This window comes from Lolium perenne, chromosome 7 (genome assembly GCF_019359855.2).
Source record: "Lolium perenne isolate Kyuss_39 chromosome 7, Kyuss_2.0, whole genome shotgun sequence".
Classification (NCBI taxonomy): Eukaryota; Viridiplantae; Streptophyta; class Magnoliopsida; order Poales; family Poaceae; genus Lolium; species Lolium perenne.
Window position 1 is genome coordinate 121079539 of NC_067250.2, and position 20634 is coordinate 121100172.

Consider the following 20634-nt stretch of genomic DNA (forward strand, 5'->3'; position numbering starts at 1 on the left):
CCCTTGAGCAGCGCCTTGCCGCTGCGGACGTCGTCGGCGGACCAGGTATTTCCCTTGAGCTAGTCGTCCTTGATGCGGAGGTATCGCTTCTCGCAACGCAGTGCCTGGAAGAGCACTGATGCCTCGATGTCGACAAGGTCGGCGCTACACTACATGAACTTCGGATCTGCCATAATTTGAATAGAATTCCATCTAAGGTCGGCTTATATCCAAACTTGTAACATACGTTGATACTTTTGTACATATGTTTATATAATGAAGCAATAAGATAGAGAGGAGGCGACCGATTCTGGAGCCCCTCAGATTCATACCGACTTACATATAGTATTGGATTTGGAGTATATATTGCGAGACGATATTGTACAGATGAATCTTGAAATTACAAATTACAAATGGATTAACGAATGAATTATATTGTACAAGCTTGACGTACTGGGCTTGCAATTACTATACAACACATAGAAGTTGAATGTTTGACATGCAGACGAGTAGATCCCATGGATAATGTTTACTGTGCAACTGTTACGCCTTTGTTCTGGAGCCTGGCTTTGCGCTCCTTTGACAGCATGCAGGCGAACTCGATCAGCTCCTTTTCATTGGTGCCTCTTTTGTTGTCGGGCACGCTCTTGCCGGTCTCGACGTCCACCATGCACACTCTCCTCTTGAGCAGCGCCTTACCGACCTCGACGAGCTTGTTGAGGTTCTCGGGGGTGGAGACGTCAACGGAGGAGGTCTCTCCTTTGAGCTCGTCGTCCTGGATGCGGAGGTATTGCTTCTCGGAGTGCAGCGCCTGAAAGAACACAGACGCCTCGATGTCAACAAGGTCAGCGCTGGCCTGGCTGAAGCTGTCGATGAGCGGCGAGGCACCATCGTTGTAGAGCCAGCTGAGGATGCCCCACTTGCCGGATGTGGCGGCATCGTACTTCTCCTCCACCTTGGCCGAGCCGGTGCCTAGCGATAGAACCATGAATTTGCCGTAGTCCGCCGGCTTGATGGGGAAGAAGTCCTTGTTGCCCAATAGAATCTGCTTGCTTACGTGTGTCATCGCCAACATAGTCTGCAGTAGTATCCATGCCAACGTGTCAAATGAAGGACAATATATACAACGATATTACTAAAACCTCTTTGCTAGTTGTAGGTCAATCTAGAATTAAGCTAGTTATAGGTTGACTCTGGGACCTTAGATTTGTATCGTAAATTGTGCACATGGAAAATTGCATTTTATCTAAGATATCTTTTATGGGAGGGAGTACATAAAATAATAAGCGGTCGGCATATAACCAATAATTAAGTTAGTTCTAGATCGATCGAGAACTTGCCGTCTCATATTTTTGAGAGTCGTAGAGTGTCCTTTTACAGGATGGAGTCAGAAAGGATGACTGACCGGGTTGTATATGTCAATTCTAACCTTGTAGGTTGACTCCACGACACTGTTAGATTTGTATCGTAAATAGTGTGAGTGTGCAATTGTATATCTTTTTCACTTATGTATGAATTATGCATGAAAGTAGGAGATGTGATTTAACCAAGAATTAAGTTAGTTCTCCGTCAACCGAGTACTATAGTTATCTCATATTTTTGAGAGTCATAGTCTCCTTCATGGGATGGAGATAGAAAGACTGACCGGGTTGTTTGCGGCGACACCTCCGTCGATGAGATTGAAGGCCCGGGTGTTGCCATCCTTGTCCTTGGTCTCGAACTGGTGGCCGGGGAGGTACGTAGGCGCAGCGGACGTGCTGATGCAGACATCGGAGAGGAGAGCGTCCTTGGAGACGTCGTTCAGAGCCTGTTTATACTCACACGACGTAAGCACGTCTCGACATGAAAGTATCAGGTAATCGATGAGCGCATGTGTATGTATGTAGTACGCACGTCGTATCTGGAGAAGATGGTGGGCTGTAGCAGCTTGATGTCGAAGGTAGGGATGACGATGTTCTGCAGTGCCTGGTGCACCCGCGTTTCGCCCAGCAGCTCTCTCACGACGGAGTGGAGGTACTGACCGTCGTACTTGGGTCCCCTCATGCTCCTGAGGAGGCCGAGAGCACCGCCGCTGACGGCAGGGAAGATCTTGGGGCAGTGTTTGAGGTAGAAGTCGTTGATGTCCTTGGCGGCGAAGAGCGGACGGCCCTTTGCGTTGGGCGCGGTGATCATGGCCGTCACCAGGCCCCCGGTGCTCGTCCCGGCGATCACGTCGAAGTAGTCCGCGAGCCTCACGTCGGCTCCATCGAGCTCCTGGAGCTTTCCTTCGAGGAAGGCGAGGATGGTGCCGGGGATGATGCCGCGGACGCCGCCGCCGTCGATGCTGAGCACGGTAACGATGCTCCCGAAGGACGGCGGCGGGGACCTGGGCGTCGTGGCCGACGTCGATGCGAGGCTGCTGAGCGCCCGCTGCACCGGCTCGAGGGTCAGGGACCCGCTGCCGCTGCTCACCTCCGGGACGTGCACCGTCGACATGGCTCCCTACGTACCTGCAGAAGACTTGTCTGTTTCTGTTCGTCGCTGTGCTCCCTTAATTTCAAGGCTGTCGCTATGCGCCTATGTGGCTATGTTGCTCTGCGATGTGTTGGGTTTGTGGGTGGCTATAAGGCATATACGCTGCGCCCATTATATACTGCCTGCCGCGAGCGGGGTTGAACTGAATGGGCTCGGGATTCCACGAACGTTCGCAGCCCTGATCGAGTATATCCGGGGAAACGGAAGCTAAGCGCGCGCGGTCAAAAGTTTGAGACGGTCGATCTGCACATACGCGGCCAGGGAGAGGAAGGGTTTAGAGAGACGGCGAATCTGACCGGCGGCCTCACCGTGCGCCATTTCTTTTACTGGATGATGACCGCAGCAAACATGATTATAGCACAAGCGGAATGTGCACAAGAAATACTCTGTCTGGTCGCGCTTCAACCTTCCAGGCAACGAGCCTGCACGGTAAAAGGTCCCTGTTGAATATAATTGTCTAGTACCGCTTCATTGGTCTTTTGATTGATATGACCAGAGCATGCAACCAAACCATAAGATCTTGGATTTAAATCCTACCCAATACAGTATATAAAATAAGTATGTGCGGTCTCCCTAAAAAAACAAAACAAGGATACATGTCTAAGGCCCTTTCGAGATCTGAAGGTGACAGGTGTTGAACATAATTGCCTAATCTCTCTTCCATTAGATCGATCTTACGGTTAAACTGGCTAGAACATGCACAGTCGCTAGTCATTCGGGGCATGTCCACTTGCAAAAAACAAACTCCACACAGAGTTAGACATATGTGGCTTATCTTGATAGTCCAATCCTTCTTCAAGTTTCGTGCAACTATTTCTGAACATTGTACTGGAAAACACCCTACTTTAATCTGTCTCCTTCAGTTTTAGCACGTTGTTCGTCTAAATCTCATTCTACACCTAATTAGCGCATTCCATAGTCAATGTAACTATATTGGGAAATTAAGAATTACCACATCAGTCGGTGGAATTATGTTCTGAAATTAAGCATAAGTAGGTACTACATTAGTTGGATTTGGTGTTCTGAAGGGTTCATTAGAGTAAGCATGTTTTTCAACATGCAACTTGTAAATAACACTAGGATGGTGCCCAGTCACCCATAACGTTCAGAACAGATCAATACTAACAAAATCAGGGAAGCAAATAAACAGTTTAGATTGCCTCAAGCCCCTGAACCATTCTCCACCCGAAAAAGAATGAGTATGTTTCTGGAGTTTTTACAAAATCTGAACGCGTGAGAACAGTACAGCTAATGGACAAAATAAATAGAGAATAAAATAAACCAGGAAGCAGTGCGTATAGCAACAACACCACGGACAGAATTGCAATCAAAATCAGTGGGCAACAATTACTAGCAGAGAAAGACTATGAAGCAAACTACAACCAGATCTGAGGAAATGAATTTAGACACGGGCAAATCTGATAGATTAAGCATCAAACGGCCAGCTGCCTTCCGATTTCGTCCGACGACGGATACGCTTTCGTACGTACGTGAGCCGACGACGGCGGCTGCTGCTGCACTGGTCGAAACCCAGCGTATCGGTACAGGGTCGTGGAACATACGTGCAACGAATTGACCCGAGCATAGTTTTCTGCACGGAGATTCACGTATGGAAAGCTCTTGCTACGCCGTAAATGAACGAGAAGGATTTGCTTTCGTGAGAATGGAGACAAAATGCAGCATTGTTTTATACGTTTTTATCCGCACGTATGACGTATTTCCAGCCGCACTTTGGAGAAACTTCAATATGTGGACTAGATAAAACAAAGTTGACGGAGAGTTTGCCATGGATCGATTCTTTCACGTCTCTTCTTCTGCCTCCAGCATTCTCCAAACCGCTACGGCTGGTCAGCCCAAGCGCGCAGCCGCTTAACTAAGTGGTCAAGTACAGAGGTTAGCCGCTTAAATATACTTTTTGCGGTGGAATCCGAGCAGAATTCTGGTACACAGCAGCCTGACAAGGAGTTTTTTTTTGAGGGCAAACCACGATATATCAATAACTTAAAACTTGGAGATTACAGCATACGTGGGCACGTCTGGAAAGTCCAGATGACAGCAGACACGGGAAATTGCACAAAGACCCCTAGAAAAATGAAAAATACAAAGATAGCCCTCCAGATCTTTGAGCACATCCACAGCGCGTCCAATCGCAATCCCCGCCGCCGATGCCGTCGACACCGCCGCCGGAGAACAAAAAGATGGACTAACCACGATCCCAGCCCAGAGGAGATACCATCGGAGACCTGCTCCTTTGTGGACCTCACTAGCCGTCCGCTGCAAGCAACGGCACCGTCGTCTTTGGGGTTCGTCGGCCGGGGGGAAATCCCGTCACTCCTCAGAGCGTAACTCCGGTTCCCCCCGTCGATCATGTCGAGGAAGAACACCAGGGCCACTTCCTTCATACCAAGCAACCCCTTCCTGTGCAGCAATCTTCTGGACGAAGCCGGCGCACGCCGCCGACCACCTCCAAGACACTTCTCACCCAATTCCCGGCCGGATCCGGAGGCAGACCACCACGGGAGCAGCAAATCGGGGAGAACAAAATCCCACCTCGACGACATCGAAGCTGCCTCGACGCCGCCGCCAGGGAAACTCATCCGCCCGCCGGGATGACAGATCCCAGCCGCGGAGACTTTATTCGCCGCCGCCGGCACGCCAGCGGCACACACACCTATCTCACGCCTATCTACATGCCGGAATCGAAGATCCCGGGTTCCCCTACCCTCCCGCCGCCGGAGCAGCAGACGGAGGGGAGAGGAACCCGAGATCTCGCCGGCGGTGAAGGTGGAGAAGTGAGGTTGCTCCGGTTTCGCCTCTCTCTACTGTAAAGAAGGGAAAGAGCAGACGGGGGTTATGCTGGTGCCTGACAAGGAGTTAGTGCTTATCAACGTGCTCGCCGCAAAGATGTATGTACTTTACGAAAAAATATCAACATCTACAATAATAGATTTTTTTATTAGAATTAACATATACTAGTCACTAACCCGTGCACCAACACGGACAAGTAACTTTTACAAAGTACACTTATTTTTTTATTAATGTATATATGTTATACATGGATATCTCCTATCGGGGGGATGGCCCCGGTAGGCCAAGAGTATGGCATCTGTTGTTACACAACGACGACATCTCCAGACAATAAAATATTGAAAATACACTTAAATATTTTTTTAAATATAAAGCAAGAGCATACAACTTTTTTTTTGTCTTCGAGAACAATATCCAGCCTTATACAATATTGTTCGTCATAAGGGAGATAACTTGCAGAAGGTTATGAAAACTTATCCACCCGCTATAACGTTCACGCGTGATCTTGTTGGCCCCCGTCTAACTTGTTGGAATGAATTACTACAGAGGTTGGTAGATTGCCAATAATAAATCCATCTGGAAAATGAAGATACCTCTAAAAACAAAAGTTTTTGTGTGGTATCTTTGTCGGGGTGTGATTCTAACCAAAGACAACCTTGTTAAACGTAACTGGAACGGCTGTAAGAAATGTGCTTTCTATCATGACGATGAGACAATAAAATACCTTTTCTTCAACTGTCGGGTTGGTAGATCTATATGGTCAATCATTCAGATGGGTTCTACCTTATACCCACCTATAGTATTGCAAATATTTTGGCAATTGGCTAAATGGGGTGGACCTAGGTATAAAACGCTAATCAGAGTGGGTGTGATTGCCGTTGTATGGTCGCTGTGGCTATGTAGAAATGACAAGGGTTTTAATGATAAGAATTCTTCTCTTGTGCGGGTCATCTATCGATAGACGGCTTTGCTTCGTTCATGGTCAGCACTTCAACGATTGGAAGACCGAGACCTTTTTACGGAGGTGTCTACACGGTTGGAGAATACGACCAAAGAGTTTATTTCCCAACATGAGTGCCTGCATAATAGGCGGATTGAAGCCAATGATGAAGGAGATATGCCCTAGAGGCAATAATAAAGTGGTTATTATTTATATCTTTATGTTTATGATAAATATTTATATATCATGCTATAATTGTATTAACCGAAACATTAGTACATGTGTGATATGTAGACAACAAAGAAGTCCCTAGTATGCCTCTTAACTAGCTTGTTGATTAAAGGATGATTAGTTTCATAATCATGAACATTGGATGTTATTAATAACAAGGTTATATCATTGTATGAATGATGTAATGGACACACCCAATTAAGCGTAGCATAAGATCTCGTCATTAAGTTATTTGCTATAAGCTTTCGATACATAGTTACCTAGTCCTTATGACCATGAGATCATGTAAATCACTTATACCGGAAAGGTACTTTGATTACACCAAACGCCATTGCGTAAATGGGTGGTTATAAAGGTGGGATTAAGTATCCGGAAAGTATGAGTTGAGGCATATGGATCAACAGTGGGATTTGTCCATCCCGATGACGGATAGATATACTCTGGGCCCTCTCGGTGGAATGTCGTCTAATGTCTTGCAAGCATATGAATAAGTTCATAAGAGACCACATACCACGGCATTTAGTAAAGAGTACTTGTCAGGAAACGAGGTTGAACAAGGTATAGAGTGATACCGAAGATCAAACCTCGGACAAGTAAAATATCGCATGACAAAGGGAATTGGTATCGTATGTGAATGGTTCATTCGATCACTAAAGTCATCGTTGAATATGTGGGAGCCATTATGGATCTTCAGATCCCGCTATTGGTTATTGGTCGGAGTGAGTACTCAACCATGTCCGCATAGTTCACGAACCGTAGGGTGACACACTTAAAGTTGGATGTTGAAATGGTAGAACTTGAATATGGAATGGAGTTCGAATATTTGTTCGGAGTCCCGGATGAGATCCCGGACATCACGAGGAGTTCCGGAATGGTCCGGAGAATAAGATTCATATATAGGATGTCATTTTATATGATTTAAAATGATTCAGAAGGTTCTATGGAAGGTTCTAGAAGGTTCTAGAAAAGTCCGGAAGAAACCACCAAGGAAGGTGGAGTCCCGGAGGGACTCCACCTCCATGGCCGGCCAACCCTAGAGGGGGAGGAGTCCCAAGTGGACTCCCCCTATGGGGGCCGGCCACCCCCCCACATGGAAGGGGGGAATCCCACCCCAAGTGGGATTCCCACCTTGGGTAGGTTTCCCTATCACATGGAAGGTTTTGGGTTCGGGTCTTATTTGGAGACTTGTAGTCCAACACTTGGGGTTCCACCTATATAATGAGGGGCCAAGGGGAGGGGGCCGACCACCCCAAGACCACAACCTGGCCGCCCCCCCTTGAGTGGCCGGCCACCCCCTCCCAAACCCTAGCCGCCCCCTTCTCCTCCATAGCTCCCGCGTGCTTTAGCGAAGCTCCGCCGGAGTTCTCCACCGCCACCGACACCACGCCGTCGTGCTGTCGGATTCAAGAGGAGCTACTACTTCTGCTGCCCGCTGGAACGGGAGGTGGACGTCGTCTTCATCAACAACCGAACGTGTGACCGAGTATGGAGGTGCTGCCCGTTCGTGGCGCCGGTGATCAAGATCTTCTACGCGCTTTTGCAAGCAGCAAGTGAACGTCTACCACAGCAACAAGAGCCTCATCTTGTAGGCTTTGGAATCTCTTCAAGGGTGAGACTCGATAATCCCCTCGTTGCTACCGTCTTCTAGATTGCATCTTGGCTTGGATTGCGTGTTCGCGGTAGGAATTTTTTTTCTATGCAACGTTATCCTACAGTGGTATCAGAGCCGTGTCTATGCATAGATGGTTGCACGAGTAGAACACAATGGTTTTGTCGGCATTGATGCTCTTGTTATCTTTAGTTTGAGTACTTTGCATCTTTGTGGTATAATGGGATGAAGCGGCTCGGACTAACTTTACATGACCGCGTTCATGAGACTTGTTCCTCGTTCGACATGCAACTTGTATTGCATAAGAGGCTTTGCGGGTGTCTGTCTCTCCTACTATAGTGAAGATTCAATTTACTCTTCTATTGAAAACATTAGTATCAACGTTGTGGTTCATGTTCGTAGGTAGATTAGATCTCTCTCGAAAACCCTAAACCACGTAAAATATGCAAACCAAATTAGAGACGTCTAACTTGTTTTTGCAGGGTTTGGTGATGTGATATGGCCATAATGTGATGATGAATATGTATGAGATGATCATTATTGTATTGTGGCAACCGGAAGGAGCCTTATGGTTGTCTTTAAATTTCATGTTGAGTAGTATTTCAAAGTAGTTGTAATAGTTGCTACATGGAGGACAATCATAAAGACAGCGCCATTGACCTTGACGCTACGCCGACGATGATGGAGATCATGCCCGAAGATGATGGAGATCGTGTCCGTGCTTTGGAGATGAAGATCAAAGGCGCAAAGACAAAAAGGGCCATATCATATTACATATGAACTGCATGTGATGTTAATCCTTTTATGCATCTTATTTTGCTTAGATCGCGACGGTAGCATTATAAGATGATCCCTCACTAAAATCTCAAGATAATAAAGTGTTCATCCTTAGTAGCACCGTTACCAAGACTTGTCGTTTCGAAGCATCTCGTGATGATCGGGTGTGTTAGAATCAACAAGTACATACAACGGGTGCAAGACAGTTTTGCACATGTGGATACTAAGGTGGCCTTGACGAGCCTAGCATGTACAGACATGGTCTCGGAACACGTGATACCGAAAGGTAGAGCATGAATCATATGGTTGATATGATGAACACTTTGAGTGTTCGCCATTGAAATCACACCTTGTCTCGTGATGATCGGACTTAGGTGCGGTGGATTTGGTTCGTGTGATCACTAAGACAATGCGAGGGATATTGTTTTGAGTGGGAGTTCACCTAGATTTTTAATTATGTTGAATTAAAATTTGAACTCAATTTGTCATAAACTTAGTCTAAACTTTTGCAAATATATGTTGTAGAGATGGCGTCCCCAATCAATTTTAACCAGTTCCTAGAGAAAGAAAAACTTAAGAGCAACGGTAGCAACTTCATCGACTGGTTCCGTCATGTGAGGATCTTCCTCTCTGGCGGAAATCTGCAATATGTGCTTGATGCACCGCTAGGTGACCCTCCTGCAGAAACTGAAACCGATGAAGTAAAAGCTGTTTACGAGAATCGGAAAACTCGGTACTCTCAAGTTCAGTGTGCCATCCTGTGCAGTCTGGAATCCGATCTTCAAAAACGTTTTGAGCACCACGATCCTCATGAGTTGATGAATGAGCTGAAAGCGATATTCGAGACTCATGCGGCTGTGGAATGCTATGAAGCATCGAAACATTTCTTCAGTTGTATGATGGAAGAAGGCAGCTCCGTTAGTGAGCACATGCTCGCCATGACCGGGCATGCGAAGAAACTCAGTGACTTGGGAATAGTGATTCCTAACAGACTGGGGATTAATCGTGTCCTTCAATCACTGCCACCAAGTTACAAGAACTTTGTGATGAACTACAATATGCAGAACATGAACAAGGAGTTACCTGAACTCTTTGGCATGCTAAAAGCTGCTGAGATTGAGATCAAGAAAGAGCACCAAGTGTTGATGGTCAACAAGACCACCAGTTTCAAGAAACAGGGCAAGTCTAAGGGAAAATTCAAGAAGGGTGGCAAGAAAGCTGCCACGCCTCCTATGAAACCTAAGAACGGCCCTAAGCCTGATGCTGAGTGCTATTACTGCAAGGAGAAGGGACACTGAAGCGTAATTGCTCCAAGTATCTAGCTAATCTGAAGAGCGGCCTTGTCAAGAAGAAGAAAGAAGGTATATCTGATATACATGTTATATATGTTTATCTCACTGGTTCTCGTTCTAGTACCTGGGTATTTGATACTGGTTCGGTTGCTCATATTTGTAACTCGAAACAGGAACTAAAGAATAAACGAAGACTACTGAAAGATGAAGTGACGATGCGCGTTGGAAACGGATCCAAGGTCAATGTGATCGCTGTCGGCACACTTCCTCTACATCTACCTTCGGGATTAGTTTTAAGCCTAAATAATTGTTATTTTGTACCCGCGTTGAGCATGAACATTATATCTGGATCTTGTTTAATGCAAGATGGTTATTCATTCAAGTCTGAGAATAATGGTTGTTCTATTTTTATGAATAATATCTTTTATGGTCGAGCACCAGAAAAGAATGGCTTATTTCTGTTAGATCTCGATAGTAGTGATACGCATATAAATAACATTGATGCTAAGCGAATTAAATTGAATGATAATTCTACTTATATGTGGCACTGTCGTCTTGGTCATATTGGAGTGAAACGCATGAAGAAACTCCATACCGATGGATTACTTGAATCACTTGACTTTGAGTCACTTGATAGATGCGAAGCATGTCTAATGGGAAAAATGACAAAGACTCCATTTTCTGGTATGATGGAGCGAGCTACTGACTTATTGGAAATCATACATACCGATGTGTGCGGACCAATGAGCGTAGCATCGCGCGGTGGTTATCGTTATGTTCTAACCTTCACAGATGATCTGAGTAGATATGGGTATATCTATTTCATGAAACATAAATCCGAAACTTTCGAGAAGTTTAAGGAATTCCAAAGTGAAGTAAAAAATCAACGTAACAAGAAGATTAAGTTTCTACGATCTGATCGTGGAGGTGAATATCTGAGTTATGAGTTTGGCATGCATTTAAAGAAATGCGGAATACATTCACAATTGACACCGCCGGGAACACCACAACGAAACAGTGTGTCCGAACGTCGTAATCGAACTCTCTTAGATATGGTTCGTTCTATGATGTCTCTTACTGATTTGCCTTTATCATTTTGGAGTTATGCATTAGAGACAGCCGCATTCACTTTAAATAGAGCACCATCAAAATCCGTAGAAACGACACCGTATGAATTATGGTTTAACAAGAAACCTAAGCTGTCGTTCCTGAAAGTTTGGGGTTGCGAAGCCTATGTAAAGAAGTTACAACCGGACAAGCTAGAACCCAAAGCGGAGAAATGCGTCTTCATAGGATACCCTAAGGAAACTATAGGGTACACTTTCTATCACAGATCCGAAGGCAAAATCTTTGTTGCTAAGAACGGAACCTTTCTTGAGAAAGAATTTCTCACTAAAGAAGTGACTGGAAGAAAAGTAGAACTCGATGAGATTGATGAATCTATACTCGTTGATCGAGTAGCGCGATCTGGAAGTTGTACATGCCGCCTACACCGGCAACAGAGGAAGCTAATAATAATGATCATGAAACTTCGAACGAGGAAACTACTGAACCTCGCAGATCGACAAGGGAACGTGCCACTCCTGATTGGTATGATCCTTGTCTAAATGTCATGATTGTGGATAACAATGATGAGGACCCTGCGACGTATGACGAAGCGATGATGAGCCCAGATTCCAACAAATGGCAAGAAGCCATGAAATCCGAAATGGGATCCATGTATGATAACAAAGTATGGACTTTGGTAGACTTACCTGATAGCCGAAAGGCTGTCGAGAATAAATGGATCTTCAAGAGAAAAACAGATGCTGATGGTAATATTACTGTCTATAAAGCTCGACTTGTCGCAAAGGGTTTCCGACAAATTCAAGGAGTTGACTACGATGAGACTTTCTCACCTGTAGCGAAGCTAAAATCCGTGAGGATTTTGTTAGCAATAGCTGCATTTTTCGATTATGAGATTTGGCAGATGGATGTCAAAACGGCGTTCCTTAATGGAGACATTGAGGAAGAGTTGTATATGGTACAACCCAAAGGTTTTGTCGATCCTAAAAATGTTGACAAAGTATGCAAACTTCAGCGTTCAATCTATGGACTGAAGCAAGCATCAAGAAGTTGGAACCGACGCTTTGATAAGGTGATCAAAGACTTCGGGTTTATACAGTGTCATGGAGAGGCCTGTATTTACAAGAAAGTGAGTGGGAGCTCTGTAGCATTCCTGATATTATATGTAGATGACATATTATTGATCGGGAATGATATAGAACTATTAAGCAGTGTAAAAGGTTATTTGAATAATAGTTTTTCAATGAAAGATCTTGGTGAAGCATCGTATATATTAGGCATCAAGATTTATAGAGATAGATCAAGATGCCTAATAGGGCTATCACAGAGTACATACCTGGACAAGATTCTAAAGAAGTTTAGAATGGACGAAAGTAAGAAAGGGTTCTTACCTATGTTACCAGGCAAGGTCTTGAGTAAGACTCAAGGACCGGCTACGGCAGAAGAAAGAGAAAGGATGAGTAATATCCCCTATGCCTCGGTAGTAGGATCTATCATGTATGCCATGCTATGTACTAGACCGGATATAGCGCATGCTGTTAGTTTGACTAGCAGATATCAAAGTGATCCAGGAATGGAACACTGGACAGCGGTCAAGAAATCCTGAAGTACTTGAAAAGAACTAAGGATATGTTTCTTTGTTATGGAGGTGACCAAGAGCTCGTTGTAAGTGGTTACACCGATGCAAGTTGGAACACTGATCCTGATGACTCTAAGTCACAGTCTGGGTACGTGTTTATATTGAATGGTGCTGCAGTAAGCTGGGCAAGCTCGAAGCAGTGCACGGTGGCGAAGTCTTCAACGAGAATCGAGTACATAGCGGCTTCAGAGGCTTCATCAGAAGCGGTATGGATGAAGAGGTTCATTGTAGAGCTCGGTGTGGTTCCTAGTGCATTGGACCCATTAATCATTTACTGTGATAACATGGGTGCCATCACCAATGCACAAGAGCCAAGGTCACACAAGAGGCTAAAGCATATCAAGCTGCGTTACCACTCGATTCGCGAGTACATCGAAGATGGAGAAGTAAAGATTTGCAAAGTACACACTGATCTGAATGTAGCAGATCCGTTGACTAAAGCTCTCCCTAGGGCAAAGCATGACCAACACCAGAATGTCATGGGTGTTAGGTATATTACAATGTAATCTAGATTATTGACTCTAGTGCAAGTGGGAGACTGAAGGAGATATGCCCTAGAGGCAATAATAAAGTGGTTATTATTTATATCTTTATGTTTATGATAAATGTTTATATATCATGCTATAATTGTATTAACCGAAACATTAGTACATGTGTGATATGTAGACAACAAAGAAGTCCCTAGTATGCCTCTTAACTAGCTTGTTGATTAATGGATGATTAGTTTCATAATCATGAACATTGGATGTTATTAATAACAAGGTTATATCATTGTATGAATAATGTAATGGACACACCCAATTAAGCGTAGCATAAGATCTCGTCATTAAGTTATTTGCTATAAGCTTTCGATACATAGTTACCTAGTCCTTATGACCATGAGATCATGTAAATCACTTATACCGGAAAGGTACTTTGATTACACCAAACGCCACTGCGTAAATGGGTGGTTATAAAGGTGGAATTAAGTATCCGGAAAGTATGAGTTGAGGCATATAGATCAACAGTGGGATTTGTCCATCCCGATGACGGATAGATATACTGTTGTGGATATACTTCATAGGTATACCATCGACATGGTCCGATTCCGGCAAGCCCGGGTGGCTCACAGATGGTGGTGATGGCTTATGACCCACCGGGCAGCCCAGTTGCTGTTGATCCTAAAGGATGAAGTCCAGCCCAGGATAGGGAAGCCGGATCCCAGCCGACCATCGGAGGAAGTCGGATCCGTGAAGGTCCATGTGGAACCCGGATCCATGGAGGCCCAGGAGTAACCCGGATCCATGGAGGCCCAGGAGTAACCCGGATCCATGGAGGCCCAGGAGTAACCCGGATCCATGGAGGCCCATGTGGAACCCGGATCCAGTACGACGTAGGGAGGAAGGCAGATCCTTGACGTACACGGCAAGACCTTGTACCGTAGTTAGGCGACCTGTAATCCGGCTAGGACTCTCCATGTAAACCCTAGATCCGTGCGCCTTTATAAGCCGGATCCTGGGAGCCCTAGAGGCACGTTCACGTTCACGTTCACGTGCACGTTCAGAACAACCACAACTCATTGTAACAACGCGAAAGCGCCCAGATAATTCCAGACAAGCAGCAGTAGGCCCTGTCATCGTGCAGGTGTTCCGAAGCTGGGTAACTCGCGTACCACCGTCCCGTGTGCACTCCGCCCTATGGCCCCTACTTCTTCTCCCCCTCGTGAGGATCCCTCCTCCGGGGTACCGTCGATTAGGCAACGACAGTTGGCGCCCACCGTGGGGCCTGCGGCGTCTGGAGGCCGGAACCGGGAGGGTTCCGCCATGGGAAGCTACGACGACACCATCGCTGTGGGGCGCGTCCTTTACGCCGGAAACCTTCCGATCGTCCCTCCGGACGAGTGCTGGGTTCCAGCCAAGACAAACCCCGTCAAGCTCTCCATCGTCCCAGTTGGCGGCATACACATCTTCATCGGCGAAACCGTTGATTTCGACGGAAACGCACTGGTAAGTAATGTAGCTACGACCGCCGCCGAGCAGGACGCAGCTGCAAAGATCCGATCCGAGTCGCTGGAGCTTTCCACAGAAGAATCCGCCTTAGACCCGGAAATTTCAAATTCTGGTTTTGGTAGCCGGATCCGCGCCTACGTTTTTGGTACTCGGATCCGCATCTATGTTTTTGGTTGCCGGATCCGCGCCTACGTTTTTGGTACTCGGATCCGCACCTATGTTTTTGGTTGCCGGATCCGCGCCTACGTTTTTGGTACTCGGATCCGCACCTATGTTTTTGGTTGCCGGATCCGCACCTACGTTTTTGGTAGACGGATCCGCACCTATGTTTTTGGTTGCCGGATCCGCGCCTACGTTTTTGGTACTCGGATCCGCACCTATATTTTTGGGTAACCGGATCCGCACCTCAATTTTTGGGTAGCCGGATCCGCACCTCAATTTTTGGTAGTCGGATCCATACCTATTTTGGTAGTCGGATCCGCACCTATATTTTTGTAGCCGGATCCATACCAAAATTTTGGTATGTGGATCCGCACCTAAATTTTTGGAAGTCGGATCCACACCTAAATTTTGGTAGGTGGATCTGCACCACTGCGACAATCAATCTCGCACCGGCTCGACGGAACGCTGAAGAAAAACCACCACGACCGACGTTGACTCCGCTCCAAACAGCTAAGTGCCTATTTATATTTAATATTTTAATATTTTATGATCATGAGATTAAGATTGGTTCACTCATATCCTGAGTCTTTTACCGCTTTCGCTGTTGGTCATAACTTTCCCACGATTTGCCTTGCGCTCGTGAAAAACTTTGTACTGTTTTTGCCGCTTAAGGCTCCAGTACGCTGCAAAATTTCCGCCTTCGGGCGTTAGCTTGAGTTTTCTGGCCTACACGTTTTCTGTTGTTTTATGTGTGGATTCCTTAGTAGTGACATCTCGGCACTTAAAGCCGGCCTCTGTTTTTGAGGTTCTTGATTGTTTCGCTATTAAGCGCTATCGCCTCGGAGATGTTACGTGTTTAAAGTTTGCCGTCTCGCGAAAAGTCAAGCATATAAACCAGAAGAACGGATAAACCAGCACTTACTTAAAACATATAAATTACATTAACTGTTCAAGATAGTCGAGTTGTTTCCGCCTTGACAGTTTTATGTTGTTCAACTGCTGCATAGTTTCAGCTTTAAAACATTTGTTCAAAGGCCGTTTTTGTTCCGCCTTACATTTGTTCGTTGAACATGATCAAAGAAACAATTTAATACAAATATGTTTTTATGTTTATGTATCAGGTACATGACACTTGGACGTACAACAGTCTCCCGAGGTTAGGCGGATCCATGGCGTGCACAGCTGGAAAAGCAACTTGAGTCTTGATTCCGCTATGCTTTGCCGGAACCAACCCTCGGGGGCTGCGGTTTGATCTTAGGTGAAAAGTGTGTTTCCTTTCGGGTATCAGTGCTGGAAATTTCCGCCTAGATGCTTGGGATTTACGCTATTCCTAAGTCACATATAAAGATAAAGCTACTCTAAGTGCACCAAGCCGGATTTTCAAGTAAATTCACCTTGGCGCTCGGGGGCTACACCGATGAAGTTCTCTTTGGAGCAATAGGCCGGAAATTTTCCACCTTGACGCTTGGGGGCTAAGTTTCTGAGCATCGAGTCTCCTTGGAGCAAGCCGACTCAATGCTCGGGGGCTACATACATATGGTTATGTCAAGAAAAATTTCAAAGATGGCGAAAATCTGGCTAACTAGTCGGATCCGCACCTAATTTTTTGGTAGTCGGATCCGCACCTATTTTTTGGTAGTCGGATCCGCACCTCAATTTTCGGTAGCCGGATCCGCACCTATATATTTGGTAGCTGGATCCGCAACTATTTTTTGGTAGCCGGATCCGCACCTAATTTTCGGTAGCCGGATCCGCACCTCAATTTTCGGTAGCCGGATCCGCACATAATCTTTTGTTAGTCGGATCCGCACCTATATTTTGGGTAGTCGGATCCACACCTATATTTTGGCTAGTCAGATCCGAACCTACATTTGGCTAGTCGGATCCATACCGAAGATTACGTTGGATGGTGTCTCCGAAGAATCTGACCATTGGATCATGAAGTTTCCGACCAATACTTGGTTGGAGATACGAAGTTTGGAGTCCTTCAAGATTCTCTATTATTCGTTCCAGCCAAAGGATGAAGATACATGCGCAAGCTGAGCTGGATGGAAGAACGGTGAATCTTGGAGAACTCCGGGGGCTACTGTTGTGGATATACTTCATAGGTATACCATCGACATGGTCCGATTCCGGCAAGCCCGGGTGGCTCACAGATGGTGGTGATGGCTTATGACCCACCGGGCAGCCCAGTTGCTGTTGATCCTAAAGGATGAAGTCCAGCCCAGGATAGGGAAGCCGGATCCCAGCCGACCATCGGAGGAAGTCGGATCCGTGAAGGTCCATGTGGAACCCGGATCCATGGAGGCCCAGGAGTAACCCGGATCCATGGAGGCCCAGGAGTAACCCGGATCCATGGAGGCCCAGGAGTAACCCGGATCCATGGAGGCCCATGTGGAACCCGGATCCAGTACGACGTAGGGAGGAAGGCAGATCCTTGACGTACACGGCAAGACCTTGTACCGTAGTTAGGCGACCTGTAATCCGGCTAGGACTCTCCATGTAAACCCTAGATCCGTGCGCCTTTATAAGCCGGATCCTGGGAGCCCTAGAGGCACGTTCACGTTCACGTTCACGTGCACGTTCAGAACAACCACAACTCATTGTAACAACGCGAAAGCGCCCAGATAATTCCAGACAAGCAGCAGTAGGCCCTGTCATCGTGCAGGTGTTCCGAAGCTGGGTAACTCGCGTACCACCGTCCCGTGTGCACTCCGCCCTATGGCCCCTACTTCTTCTCCCCCTCGTGAGGATCCCTCCTCCGGGGTACCGTCGATTAGGCAACGACATATACTCTGGGCCCTCTCGGTGGAATGTCGTCTAATGTCTTGCAAGCATATGAATAAGTTCATAAGAGACCACATACCACGGTACGAGTAAAGAGTACTTGTCAGGAAACGAGGTTGAACAAGGTATAGAGTGATACTGAAGATCAAACCTCGGACAAGTAAAATATCGCATGACAAAGGGAATTGGTATCGTATGTGAATGGTTCATTCGATCACTAAAGTCATCGTTGAATATGTGGGAGCCATTATGGATCTCCAGATCCCGCTATTGGTTATTGGTCGGAGTGAGTACTCAACCATGTCCGCATAGTTCACGAACCGTAGGGTGACACACTTAAAGTTGGATGTTGAAATGGTAGAACTTGAATATGGAATGGAGTTCGAATATTTGTTCGGAGTCCCGGATGAGATCCCGGACATCACGAGGAGTTCCGGAATGGTCCGGAGAATAAGATTCATATATAGGATGTCATTTTATGTGATTTAAAATGATTCGGAAGGTTCTATGGAAGGTTCTAGAAGGTTCTAGAAAAGTCCGGAAGAAACCACCAAGGAAGGTGGAGTCCCGGAGGGACTCCACCTCCATGGCCGGCCAACCCTAGAGGGGGAGGAGTCCCAAGTGGACTCTCCCTATGGGGGCCGGCCACCCCCCCACATGGAAGGGGGGAATCCCACCCCAAGTGGGATTCCCACCTTGGGTAGGTTTCCCTATCACATGGAAGGTTTTGGGTTCGGGTCTTATTCGGAGACTTGTAGTCCAACACTTGGGGTTCCACCTATATAATGAGGGGCCAAGGGGAGGGGGCCGGCCACCCCAAGACCACAACCTGGCCGCCCCCCCTTGAGTGGCCGGCCACCCCCTCCCAAACCCTAGCCGCCCCCTTCTCCTCCATAGCTCCCGCGTGCTTTAGCGAAGCTCCGCCGGAGTTCTCCACCGCCACCGACTCCACGCCGTCGTGCTGTCGGATTCAAGAGGAGCTACTACTTCCGCTGCCCGCTGGAACGGGAGGTGGACGTCGTCTTCATCAACAACCGAACGTGTGACCGAGTACGGAGGTGCTGCCCGTTCGTGGCGCCGGTGATCAAGATCTTCTACGCGCTTTTGCAAGCGGCAAGTGAACGTCTACCGCAGCAACAAGAGCCTCATCTTGTAGGCTTTGGAATCTCTTCAAGGGTGAGACTCGATAATCCCCTCGTTGCTACCGTCTTCTAGATTGCATCTTGGCTTGGATTGCGTGTTCGCGGTAGGAAATTTTTTTGTTTTCTATGCAACGTTATCCTACAAATGAAGCTTAGAGCATCTCCAATCGTCTTCCCGACGAGGCCCCCAGGATGCCTTTTTTTTCATCCGGATAGACGAAAACGGTCAGTCGCGCCCCCGGTTCCTCGTTTTCGCCCGGATTCGGGCTTTCATCCATCCGGAGAGCCCAGGTCATCCCCGCCCCCCCGGGGAGCGCTCGGGGACTCCGGACGAAACGAAAGCGCGGGAATTGTCTGGTAGCCTTGACTTGTTGGCGACAAAGGCCGATCTTCCTCCTCCTCGCGTCGTCTTCCCGAGATACGGCGCGCGTGTGGTTTGGAGGAAGTTTTTAATTTAATAGATAGAAGAAATTTGTAGGCGAGCACAAATTACATATAAATACTTCGAAAAAACATAAAGAAGACATATAAGAACGTTGAAAAAAAACTACTTCTTCCATGATGGCCCCGCGTCATCATCCTCACACTGGCGCTTCCGGCTCGTCACCTCCTCCAAAGAGGCGGTGTCGGTCGACGCGTCGGAGGAAATCATGTCCTCCTCATCATCGAAGGTGCACGCTGGCTGTGCCTTCGCCCGGGCCGCCGCTTCCTCCTCCTTCGCAGCCTCTTCCTCCTCCTCAGCCTCTTCCTCGTCCTGCTCCTCAGCCTCTTCCTCGTTCTCGCTGTCCGGCGGCAGGGAATCGTTGATGTACGGCGGCAGGGAATCGTCGCTTTCCGGCGGCGGGGAATCATCGCTGCTAGACGTTGCAGCTCGGTCCCACCAATGGCGCCATCCAGGCGATTTCCCCTCGATGTCTGTGTCCGATGGCAAAGAGAGACTGCTCATGCTGAAGTGTCCGACGACAGGGGATGGTGAAGAGATGAATGGCGCCGGCCGGTAGATCATTTATGTAGTGGTCTATCGACGAATAGAGCGGCGGTTGGTCTTTGGCGGAGTTGCTGCTCCGGCGGTTCGCGCCTCGAGGCCACTTTGTGGTCCATTACGGCGGTTCAATACGGTGATGGACACGGTTGCCAGCGGACGGTTCCCCTTCCCGACGACTGCACCGGCACTTTTTACGGGGTGGTTGAGCGTCAGCACGCGACTCTGGGCTTGCCGTTGGGAAAATGGGCCTCCCCAGGCCAAAATTACATCCATCCGACGCTATTTTAGCGCCGGATTTTGGCCTGGGGAGCCTCAACGGCTGGAGATGCTCTTAGTCTAGTTGGCTATTTTTGTCTTTCTTTATAAGTTATTTTTGTTTCAGACTTGTTTACTTGAACGGCTGTGTGCATTTTAGTTATGCAAAGGATGGGTGTAATGCTTGAATTTTTGAGTAATAAAACTTTCTTTATCGAAAAATCACGAATGATGACAATGCACCTGCCAAATAAAAATGTGCGTCAGACACATATATTAGTAAAAAAATCTAATTAAATTATAAAGAGAGGACAAACAAAAGGAGTATTTTTTGATATATGACTTGTCAATATCGTAAGAAAGTATAAGGATCACACTTTATATAAGTAGTTTTTTAGCAAAGATTTATAAGTTGATCATACACATACGTATATATCTCTTGCAAGATATAGCACTACATT

General features: G+C 46.8%; 1 protein-coding gene across 1 annotated transcript; it reads right to left on the bottom strand.

Annotated features, from left to right (window-relative positions):
- Positions 1 to 262: 262 nt before the first annotated feature.
- Positions 263 to 2604, bottom strand: LOC127323746 (patatin-like protein 2). The gene is made up of 3 exons (XM_051351868.2): positions 1873 to 2604; positions 1625 to 1786; positions 263 to 1057 (listed from the first exon to the last, which is right to left on the bottom strand). Exons 1-3 carry the CDS (start codon positions 2452 to 2454, stop codon positions 509 to 511), a joined length of 1293 nt encoding a protein of 430 aa, XP_051207828.1. The 5' UTR covers positions 2455 to 2604; the 3' UTR covers positions 263 to 508.
- Between the last annotated feature and the right edge of the window lie 18030 nt (positions 2605 to 20634).